General features: G+C 51.5%; 1 protein-coding gene across 1 annotated transcript; it reads left to right on the top strand.

Annotated features, from left to right (window-relative positions):
• Window positions 1–3,416: 3,416 nt before the first annotated feature.
• JN550_007212 (uncharacterized protein) lies at window positions 3,417–5,763 on the top strand (the record flags this gene model as incomplete). Its single annotated transcript, XM_049319038.1, has 3 exons — window positions 3,417–4,145; window positions 4,203–4,353; window positions 4,517–5,763. 3 exons carry the CDS (start codon window positions 3,417–3,419, stop codon window positions 5,761–5,763), a joined length of 2,127 nt encoding a protein of 708 aa, XP_049170786.1.
• Window positions 5,764–12,086: the final 6,323 nt, after the last annotated feature.

Genomic DNA, 12,086 nt, shown 5'->3' with positions numbered 1-12,086 from the left:
TTCACTCCTTTTGTTAAAAAGGTTTGGTCAAGAATGGACAAGTTCTAGCGCCTGACTTAAGGCTGGGATGGATTTAATATGTGTAGTCTCTGAACCAGATTTTTTTTTTAATGGAATCATCTCCGAGCTCTAAATGTCGCATGCGGCCTCTGGCTCTAACCTTCAATGTATTCAATATGCATACTCAACGGTGAACGGTCGAAAGGGAACGTGACAGGCCGGGCCCCCATGTGAGAATCTAGCAATCTTGAGATAACGCTGCACTGAATCGAAAAGCGCATCAATGAATCATCCGACGCTGTCATCTGCCACCTGTGGTATGAGAAGGTGTCTCAAATACAAATTGTCGTTTTAGCGTTAGATGGTGGGACTAGAGTAGTTGCGCCTTCTGCAATACTGCATGATCAAATAGGATATAGGCCTCCATCATGGCTTCCTTCGGCATCCATTGACACAATACATCGGCAGCTGTGGAAACCACAATGGGAAGGCTAGTGATTCGAAGCATGGTCAACAGCAGTGGCTTTCGCTCGCGCAATACCATTTCTCGCATTTTCATGTGCTATTTCTCTTAGCACAACCAAAGCTCCTTATCTTCAGGCTTCTTCACACATTTCCACTGCTTCCTTGCTTCCTTGCTTGCCGCAGGGTTTGCAAATAGTCTTCGATCTTCGTCCCTCGCCGCAGCTTAACTTTCTGGACAACCTTCGCACTCTCGTCCGTTTATTGTCCTGCAACCACCAATGACTCCTGTCGATCTCTTCTGCTTCGTCGTTTCACTGCTCGTTCTTCTCTACTTACAGGGCTGTCGCAGAGTTCACCCATCTGCGTCCGGGTGGAGTAGAGCAGAGGAAATTGTGTAGATACCCAGGGCCCAACCCAAGGGGAAGATATCAAACTCCACGTCAAGTTGTCATGGCCTACACGGTCTGTGAGCGATGCAATACTTACATTGCTTCCGGCAGGGTAACATGCCTTGGCCCAAGCGACCCGAGGCAGTCAAGCCACTTCGACTGTACTTTCTGTCTAATGACTGCCCATTGGATCGCCCAGTACATGCGGACACTTAGATGGAGTATTTTGAGGAGACTCAGGCAGCTGCCTCCAGGGCCGTGTACGGTCGTTTTTGGGAGCCCTGACAACTTGACTGAGTCTGGGTAGGATCAACTCAGTGCCAATCGACTCCGCCAGCGGATTGGGGCAGTTCAAGTTGTTGTACGACCACAACACACGGCCCAGGTCCAAGGCCCATTTCGTGGGGGTAATTTGCAATCAAGTACCGCCATCCAACAAACCGACGAAGACATACGGCGACCACGAACATCTATACCGGCGCCAGGTTTATGGGTTCCTCGAATGAATGAGGCATTGACAAATGGCGGGTCCTTTGAACCTATGCTTCGCCGTGTCCGAAATAGGCCAAGACAGGTCGTACATGTCAACCGTGGCGGCGAGGGTACTGGTCAAGGCTACGAGGAGCACCACGGGCGTGAGACCAACGAACAGAGTGGAATTACAGAAGCAGACAATATGACGCGCCCATTCGATCTATCGAATGAAATGCTTGCGGTGCTATTGGAAGAAGCACCCTCTTCGACACCACAAGCCCGTGATAATGGACGACGACCTGATAGACCAGCTCGGTGAAAGTCAAGTGGTGCCCCAGGGCATCGGGACTGGTGCTCTCGCATGGAGTAGCGAATGATCTGCAGGCTTTTCTTGTTTGGAGTGGAAGATGTTCTGGATCGCCAAGGACTGTGGTTCTCTCGATAGGTTTACACTGGGACGAGTTTTATAGTAGACTACACTTAGTCCATAGCGATGTTTCATCAGTCTATTGCAGGTCATTGAGCCTTCTCATACCTCCATATCCCAGATGGACATGAAATCTGTACACAATGTGAATATTGTATGAGTACCATATGGAAAAGATACATGATCATTGCGATATCGTTGTCGGAAAGGTAATATTAAACGTGCTTCGCGGTGTATCACGCAATAAGTGACCGACGATATGACCCGGAACAGACCGGCAGACAGACCTTGCGCACGTGGGTACTTTACCAACAGTCTGGAACTTGGCAGACCATCCATGCGAGACAGTGTATGACCATGATTGAATTGTGAGCTGATCGGAAGGACTCGACCTTGACGTGTGAGGGTGACCAGGTAAAGTGCAGTACTAGCTAGACACTTGGGGCTTAGCCTGGTGAGACTCCCAAGCTTCTTTCAAGTTGAGTGAACAGTACTGTGTCAAGCCATGCAATGATTTACATGTACAGAGATGGGCTGTTTGTTTATTGTAGTATCTGATGACAGCATATATCTGGTAGTGATAGGCAACCCTTCGCGAAGACGCAAGTGATACATGGTCAAGGAACGGTTATCTCTACCTTCGCTTTGCAATTCAACCAAAAAATTTCGACAGAGTAGATATAAATATGTTCGACGACTAGGCAGCTCTTTACGAAGTACATCGGCCTATTCGCCGCAAAATGACCTTGAGCGTGAGTAAGACAGCCAAAGCTTGGCACTCCTTGTACGTTGTTGCAAACGTCACCGATACGCAAGCTGCATATGCAAGTAATCTGAGGGGTTGAGTGCCCATACCCTTGGGTTGGAACTATGCACGAATAGTCGCCGTTCGTCTAATCGTACAAGTCACGTCCGGGATGTCTCTCGTGTCGTCCTATCAAGCTTACAATCAAGCATAGGCAAGCATTGAGGAACACAGAGCGATCAGTTCAGACGGCGCAGCGGAGTAGTGGGGAAACATGGTTCACGAATTCGGTATAGTATACTCCGTAAGTTCCCCCGTAATCGCGGGTCAACTCGGCCAATCCAATGCCCACGTTGATAATGAGCTGCCTATTTGGCAACTAGCCCAACGTCTTGGAGGCTCTCTAGGACTCTGGGCAAGGCTTGAACTGAGCCAGCGACCCCGCTCAGTACTTCGCTAACAGCCAGCCTCTCGTGTGCAGTCTAAGTCACCGCAAACAGAGCATAGTGACTGCCTAGAGGTCTACGCAATCACACCTGCAGGGCTTACGCCAGGCCTTGGTTCTAACGGAGACTGGATCAATCGGAGATGCAGCCGACGAGTATCCTGGCCGCTGGAATTCGGTTATGTGATCAGGCAAATTCGGTCCCCACCACCGTCAGCTCGCCTGGCTCACTTTCCTTCCCATCCCAGATACACAGTCATCGTGAGAGTTGACGACTGCACATACGCGCCCTAGGCTTCCTTTCTATCCTATGCCAATTTGGTGCTGCATGCCATTGGCGATCTAGAATCCCAAGTCGCTTGCGGTAGGACGGGCAATCTGTTTCGAGTAACTACCGAGCACTCTTGGCAATAGTTTCAGCAGCCCCGCCAAGGCCGTTTCAACCGCCAAAGCATGCCTTACTCTGACAACATGTACTCCCTCGAGGCCGAGTCGGACGACGAGCCTGGGGATCAGCTCTCGCCCTCTGACGGCAACTTCGCGAACTCGTCATCCAATGTGGTACCCAACGTCCCAAACGTGGTAGTCCCTGACCCCACAGTCCGGGATTCAGAGACGCCCGCTGAAAGAAAAGCTTTGGAGGCAAAAGAGGACGAATTCTTAAATAGTCCTGGGCATTCACAACCCCAAGCCGTCTATCCTTCTAGAAACCCTTCCAGAAACCCTTCCGTCCTGGGACCTAGCACCTCTGCGCCGTCCACGCGGTCTTACTCGACACGTACATCGCACACGCCACCCACATCGTATGCGCCATCGTCACAAGCTCCATCAACATCACGGCAGCCGTTACGAACACACCCCTCCAGAGAGCGTACTCCCTCACTATATTCAGAGGCCCCTCCAGCATATACGCCTTCTCAGACAACACCTCTTTCTCCGACCGCTCCGAGTGACGAGACCAGGAGCTACAATACATTCTCTCCCAACATGGGTGTCGAAAATGAGCGTTTACTGGACCGGGACCCCGAGAGTATGGGTCCACCAGACGATGAATCATTGCACTCACCCCGATGGAGTAAGCGGATCAGAAGGAGGCTCCCGCCGTGGCTGAATTGGCGAGTTGGCTTGCTGGCAGTTGTTTTACTTGCAATCACTCTCGGGTTCTTGACGAGTGGATATAAAGCTTTCAAGGGAGGCGATGTAAGCTGGCTGGCTCTAGACATACATACATCCTTGATTACTAACATGATCATGCAGAAAACTACCATTAGGCCAACCTTGCCTCCTGACGGGGTTACGCAACCTCCAAAGACACCTGAAGAGCCGGCGCAGCCAGGGTCACCTGGCAAACAACCGTTGGAGCCCACATATTGTAAAAATGCCGAATTTCGGTTCCCTGACCAGATTTGTAAGTTACCTATACATATACTATTTCATGGCGTTGTTTCTTGGGCAGAACTATATTAGTCGACCCCCTCACTATCCGTGGGACTAGTATAACGAGAAGCTTGTCATGGGCTAGAGTCATGTTGTACGTCTGCAACAACATTACTGACATTTTCCAATCACAGTGGCCGTTGACTTTAGCAAAGGCAAATTTCTGAGTTTCATCCAAGAACAACATGGTCATGGTGGAAACATGCCTGTGAGAGTTGGCGGTCAAGTCAACATACGCCAGCTTGACGAGGGCGGCTATCCTCGAGTTGTTTTGGAAACTGTCACCAATGACGAAGCCCTGAGGCTAGAAGTATACATGTCGGAGGAGGACCAGAAGATGAGGATCAGCGTCCCGAAGAAGTTCGAGTCCGAAAATGCCGACAACCCACCATGCATTGAGATGCGCGCTACTGTTTGGGTCCCAAAGAATGCCGAGCTCCGAGAGCTCTCCATCGCGGCCCTCCACCTTGATGTTTTGACTCTCGATGACTTGTCCATTCATGTGGATGATTTTGCAAAGCTCTCATCAGTCGTGGGAGATGTCGTCTCGGCTGCCGCAACACCGCGCTCTTACGAAAAAAAAGGGTTATCTTTTGATAACACCCCCGATTTCACGTTCGTCCCAGCCAAGGAAACATATACCCTGGACTCCCGTGTTCTTGAGGTCTCTACAACGTCGGGGAACATTTATGGGAACTGGCCCCTTTATGATATGCTTGGCCTCCACTCGACTGCTGGAAGCATCAAAGTTAGCATCACGCCCGAACCAGTACTGGAGTCAAATCCCAAACCAGCCGTTTTGTCCATGAGCTCCATCTCGGGGTCTATCCATGCTACAGAGCCAATCCATGTACAGGATCAGATGCCCATTCGTGAATATCTCGTTGATGTCAAGTCAACGTCAGGAGGGATTCACTGTGCTCTTGCTTTCGGTGGGGGAGTCGAGTTGAAGAGCACGGCGAGCGACATTGCGGTCGACCTACTTCCCATCCTCGATGCTTCCAAGCTTTCTCCCACAAGCCCGGCGCAACTTGAGACTGTAACCACCAGTGGTACGACCGCGGTTCGCATCCTCGAGCCAACTTGGTTCAACGCAAAAGATGCTGCCGCACCCAGAGAGTTCAACTGTCTGCAGGCTGTGCACAAGTCTACGAGCGCCAATGTGGGCTTGAGATATCCTCAGTCATGGGTCGGAGACCTACGAGGCGAAACCACGAGCGGAAGACTCGCGGTCAAGGGCAAGGACGTGAGGGTCACGAAGTCAAGTGGCGGCTGGCCCGGGAGCACGCTGACGGCTTACAAGGGTAGGAGCGGCGGCGGCTCGACTATCTCGGTGAAGACGATGCTGGGAAGCTTGGATGCAGTGATCGGCGACGAGTGATATGGCCGTATGGCCCGCTGACCAGCTAAGGAGATATGGCAAGTCCATATGACACAAGCGTCGAAAGTGTGATGAGTTAGAACGATTAAAATACCCCAGCATTCGCTAAGTCACGGTTATGGTTTCCTCAATGGCGTTTGGGTTGGTTGCCCCGAGGCACTCTTGCAGCAAGAAAGTTTGAGGGTTTTGCAAGGCGATATATATCTATTAGTCTAGTATTTTCCAGGAAAATCGAACATTTTTGGTAATGTATGCTCTCAACACTGCATGGCATTGCTCGATGCCTAGGATTTTCGAGGTTTTTTTTTTTTTTTTTTTTTTTTTTTTTTTTTTTTTTTTTTTTTTTTTTTTTTTTTTTTTTTTAACGCGACCACCCGAGTGTTTTATTGTTCTTGTTCATTCGCTTACTATCTATCAATGAAATAGTGGAATGGAATAAGGCCCTGGTGATCTTCCTTGTTAGTTACGTTCTGGTGGGGTCGAATACAATAGCGGGATGTACGTTGGCCATCAGGCAAGGCTTTCCCTTTCATTTATGGCATATATTTACATCAGCGAGTTGTCACCACGTGGGACCTCTTGAAGAGGTATGGCAGTATTGATAATGATGTCTTTCACTATTTTGGAGTACACGGTTCAGGTGCCCAATGGCGCAGCTCGTGCACATACCAATAATAGTAGCTACAATCTCCACAACCGAAGGAAACGCTGCTATTCGAATTTTTTATGGGTATCACGTTAAAACTTGGAAGTTTTGGGGGCTAAGTTGTTCACTCTCGGTTCTTCACTTGCGTTCAAACATCTGTACAAGCACGGAACGCTTCGTATCGAATGCTGCACTAGTTCTGAGGTACGATCTTCGTCTGCCAGGTCCCGCTTAACGTCGGTCTGCGGTCTACAAGGTTGTTGATGAGAGATTGTTCGTTGTTACCCGTCCCCTGAGAAAGGAGTCTAATCGAACGCAACTGTGACGTCTTTCCGTTTACCATCTTGGGGGGTTCGACGCCCGAACGTACGATTCTTTTGCAGCGCCACTTTTCTGCCCTACACCAGGTCCGCAGGTCCAAGGCATTTCCAGGTGTTGGCATTTGTAATGGATGTAATGCCCATTTTGTTCACAAGCGGGTTTCACGAGACGGCTCGGTTTTCAACGGGTGTAACTATCTTGAACTACAGCGGATGACATACCTGGCAAGAAAAAAATCTCTGTAGCCTTGCATTGCACTAACCGGGAGGTCAATATACCAAAGAAGCCTTGCTGATCGACTGGAATACTACATCCGGCAGCCTTGGCGCTTCGTTCCGCCGTGCATGCGCAGGGCTTGGGTGCGTAGCGACTTCCCAGAGTAGCAGGCCATCGGAAACATCGACAGTTTATTCACGAAAAAAAGGCTTGTCGGTAAATGTGAGGCTCTTGCAGCTCGGCAACGCGGGATCCTTCGTATGTTTTTTTCTTTCTTCCACACCGGTAAGCGATACTTCTTTCCATTATTGGTTGCCAAATAGCATTATTGCCAAGCAGCATCTACGCCTTCATGCTCTATGACGGTCTCCATGTTAGCCACGGCCCCCAATCAAGGTCACCGTCAAGCTTTTCATGCTCAATCAGGCAGTTGAACGTTGATGGATCAGGAGTAGATTCCCGATTACTCATGGGCCTACAAGCCCAAGACCTCTGGAAACCTTGCGGGACTAGTGTGTAGGTCAAGGATGGAATATACTGTGCTGTACACGATAGATCCGACGCCTTGTTGGGACGCTGGAAATTCCTGAGCAACTTAAGAGATGAGACATGTACAGGCGCCGAGACACACATATGCAAGCCTCAAACCATGTTTGAAGCGCCCGCGGCCCGCAGCTGGTGGCCGGAACAACCTAGTTTTTGAGAAGGGTTTACGATAGTACTTCAGCCACGAGAGACATAACCATGATACAGAGAGTTGGTGAGGTGAGTCATCGACCCCTATACGGAGCAGAATTTACGTATTATGTAAAAACAATCATTAGAGGGCAAAGGCAAGAGTCGAGCCTCGTACGATACGAATAAATCCCATACAGTGCTGACGAGTATGATTGTCAGCCATAGGAAAACCGCGAGAGCCGCAGGACAACAGTATATGCCCGCGGCTGGATCCGGACGCCTTTGGAAAATCCAGTTGGGTGGCCTGAGCCGGAGGCGAGTCAGTGAAGACCCAGCCTGTGTCGTAAGGTCAGTGCGTACCCGAGTCAGCCCGGCTTCTGTGTCCCTTTGAGAAGGTGATTCTCTGGTATCCATCCCAGCAAACGCCGCGAACGGAAATTCCGGTAGACGGTTGGCAACCTCGGAACAAGCCTGCACGACCTTGGGGGCCAGTCCGTTCGAGGCTCGCGCGCCAGCAGAGCGCTTCCAGGTCGTGCAAGACACCTCACCTTGCTGGCTGCTGTGGCCGGTGACACGAGTGGCGTCCGGGAGCGGACAAGGCTGTCGGAAAATTCTGGAGTCGTACGAATGAGGAGCTCCGGAACAGGAAGGTGTGTTGGCTGGACACGACGCTGGCCCCTGGGGCGAGCGCTGAAAACGGGGCCACGAGCACGAACCAGCTACCAGCCAAGCATCTGGTCAGCATTGTGATCCAACGCAGCCATCGTGATCTGGACCGCGCCTCAGGGGACTGACGAACTGGAAGGTCATGCACTAGGCTGCCAAAGCTGAAATTAAGCGCGCCCACTCGCAAATCCATGCCCCATCCTCCCTAGGTGAGAGATCTAACGAAGACGTTTCAAACTACGGGCTACCGAGACCGAGGTGGCGGGCTGACCGTTCGGTGCCTTCTCACGACTTCAGGCTGGCGGCAGGCAAGCAAGCAAACTTGGCAGGGCTTGATCCAAATCCAAAGCGCGCAGGCCAAGCAGGGCGACAGGGCGACGGTTTGTGGGACCCGCGAGTGAATGATTCAGTGACTGCGCGGATCCTGGATCTCGGAACACGTTAATTCTGCGAGTCGAGAACCGAACAATTTCCGTGTGTCATGAGTCAAATAGAAAATCCCCGGAGTAACGCGGAGTAGGGTAGATGCCCCGGCCCCGAGTGTCCATCACGGATCGCGATCTGTGGTCAATGATCACCACGGACGGGACTGCAACAGGACCCATCTCGGGGTAATTTGGGCGGGGATCCCATCGCTGTCTAACATCGCGTACTTTTGCAACGTGCTGTCGTGGGACGCCCACAGGAGACCCAGAATGCCGAAACCAGCAGGCCATTTACTCAACCGCCCAACATCCCTGGCCTGCCTGGTGTCTCTTTTTTGTCGTTACATAAGTGAGCTCTGAGACCGTTGGCCCCATCAAAAAGACGAAAGAGAATGTAGTCAGACGGCACCATCAACGAATGACGGTGCCGAGGGGTAGATTACGGCAATGCCGTTCATTTCCAATACGTGTGATCGTGTATTCCTATTCTCAGAAATAAAAATAATGGCCCCCGGACCACCATCATGCCACGCATGCACCGCGACGGGCTTCCGGCATGACCGCATGCAACCCAATGTTAGCCCAACAGCCACTAGGCCGCAGGTGGAATCATTCTAGACGCTATTCGAAGCCTTCCAGAATACTGGGAATATTCTGTGGTTATACCATATACGGTTAGTGTGCGCATGGGGCCCCTGTACCCGCTGTTGAAGATTCCGAACTCTGACAGGCCCTGTCGTGTTCCAACAGGATCAATCAGGCTCGGATCAGCGCCTTGGACACCCCTGCAACATTCCCTTTGGGACCATAAGCAATCGTCGTCTGTGCTGTGTTCGTCAATAACTGGCCCTTGCCCCTTACCCCTGTTGTTTGTTCGGTACGAGTAGGTAGGTCTGTTGCATAGACGACTCTCATGACATTCCTGTGGTATATTGCCGGAAGAAATAAGATGACCATAGTACGATGGTGCAACGCTCCACATCATGCTGATACTACGTAACGCAAGCGGGCAATTTTGAATAAGTGAACGTAAGCTAAGGGTGCCCAGAATTTGCACTGAATAGGAGACAATAGAGGTCACCCGCGAACGCGAGTCTATACCGGCCAGACTATTATATTGTACAAGTCATTGACAGCCAAGATCGCGGGCGTCCACGTCCTCAGGGACGCCAAAGCCGGCAGATCATCATTTCCAGCTGGGTGGTTCCTGACCTTACGACTCAAGATAGCGCTCCCGGCGGACTGGCGACGACTTAGCCATGTTGAAGGGAGGCCGATGCTACGGTCCAATAAGCGGGGAACAACTTGCTATATGGCGCCTCTGGGGAGTAAGGCCGAGCTTGACACGTGAGCCCTGGAAGAGGGTCTGATCATGATTGATCCTGAATAGGACGCGTATAATCCCATTACGCGCTTGTCATCATCGCCGGGTTATTGCTGGCACCTGGCACCAATTGCGCTGCACAAGTTTTGCCCGGTTTGGCAGTCGTTATATATCGATAGAGTTCCTACGTCTGTTGCACACGACAGCCAAGCGCCTCACTATGGGGTCGGTTCACCAGGACTGAAATCACACTCTATGACTTCAATGACTTCGGGGACAGCAGTTGCATTGCAGGGCCGATCTTTGCTATGCTCAACCAGAAGCTTTCAGGTGCTCGACGTTTGTGGGGTTGCTCATACTAGTCGAGGTCAACGATCAATCACAACGGTCTTTGGTATCATTTCTAGTGCTTATGCCCGATGATGCAATCTGACCTCACCATTAGCAGCAACGCTTTCCAAAGCAGCGCTCGAATCACGGCATTGCTTCTAGAGGTATATACGGCTTATCTACTCCGTCGCACCAGAATAGTATTTAAATGCCGGCCTTATCACGGTCGACTCTATTTGCTCTAATCAGCCCCAACTGCCGATGCTAAGACGTGATCGACAACACCATCTCTCTGGGGGGATTGGGGCGCAATCGACACCAACGCTGTTTCGCGTGTCTGATCAGCGACGCACAGTTTAGTGACCTACCAGCGCTACCCCTCTAGCGGCTCTCCTCAGCGTTTCAATGGCTCCAAGCTCACCCCCTTCCTGTTTGCGTATGATGCTATGCACTGCCGCACACACGTTGTGTGGTTATGCACCTTTTGAGGATATGATGAGCCTTCTAGTGAGATACCCGAGGCCGCTAACGAGAGGCTGTCGTCTCATCGTAATTACAGCAGACAGATGGGGTGTCATCTAGCATAATATACAGCCAGCCAGTCAGAGGCTGCGGAAAGCCACATTATAACCTCGAGTGCGCTTGAAGTAGGCGCGGAGATAGGAAGTTAAGATAGGAAGGTGGCAGTTGGCGGGTAAATCGCAGCCTATGAGACGGGTAGCTAATCCAGAGCGTTCAGCTCTGAACCTGCAAAAGGGGGAAGCTTGTTGCGCGACGTTCCGTTCGCATCCAGACCTATGACCGCAGCGTGCGTGATGACATGCAACCAGAGCATCAACTAGGCTTCTCGCGGGTTGGTCGTGTCTTGCGAGCAGAGAGAAGAAGTCGACTCCAAGATAGATTATTAATTATTGGGCAGGGCCTATTCGGGAATAAGAGTACGATTGCAGGCGCGGGGAACCTTAGCCCCAGGCTCTCAGAACGAAAACCATATGCTATCCGACCCCCAAAACTGCGGAGTGTGGCAAGTGATAGGAAGCCGTCTCGAAGAAATTGAAGCACATGATATCCCGAACAGGTCTATATTGGGGCTTTGCATAGGAGTATTGTCAGTCAGTCAGTCAGTCAGTCGGTCAGTCAGTCAGTCAGTCAGTCAGTCAGTCGACGACGGAAGATCAGCCAACGGATCTCGTACGTCGGGAACAAGCCCCGGATGTGCAGCCTACAGTGGTAGAGTGGTACTGTGTAGGTGATGGAGTGGATACCAGCAGCCCACCAGCTGAAACATTCTCTCTGGTTCAGTGCGCCCTTCCAGATGGCAAACGTGCATGCACCAGGACTCATGGCTCCAGAATCGTGGAGACACAGCAGCATGGAGTGCGACGACTTTCGTGCATGCCCATGCCGTGACCACAACGGACATGCTAGTGGCGTGGGTTGCTGCTTTTTAACAGGCTACCGTCGGCGGGCGCTGGCTCTGTGCCGCCAGCGGCCGTCTTGGCCGTCCCATGAGGTGCAAGCCTGCTTCCAGCATGCTTCGATTTCTCGTCGCTGCTTTTATCGTGGAGGGCAGGGGGGCCCTGGGGGGCTGGGCCGCCACCGCGACAAATGGAGTATTCATCAGCGTCAATCTCGTCGGGGGCCAAAGTGGGCTTCGGCTGTGATTGGGCGCCGTCTGGTTCTGTCTCTCTTCTAGCGCCATTCTAGCGTAGCGCCA

Source organism: Neoarthrinium moseri (genome assembly GCF_022829205.1).
Source record: "Neoarthrinium moseri strain CBS 164.80 chromosome Unknown scaffold27_Wmoseri_CBS_16480, whole genome shotgun sequence".
In the NCBI taxonomy this organism is placed as follows: Eukaryota; Fungi; Ascomycota; class Sordariomycetes; order Amphisphaeriales; family Apiosporaceae; genus Neoarthrinium; species Neoarthrinium moseri.
Note: the sequence above shows the minus strand (reverse complement) of the source record. Positions and strands in the feature narration are given on the sequence as shown.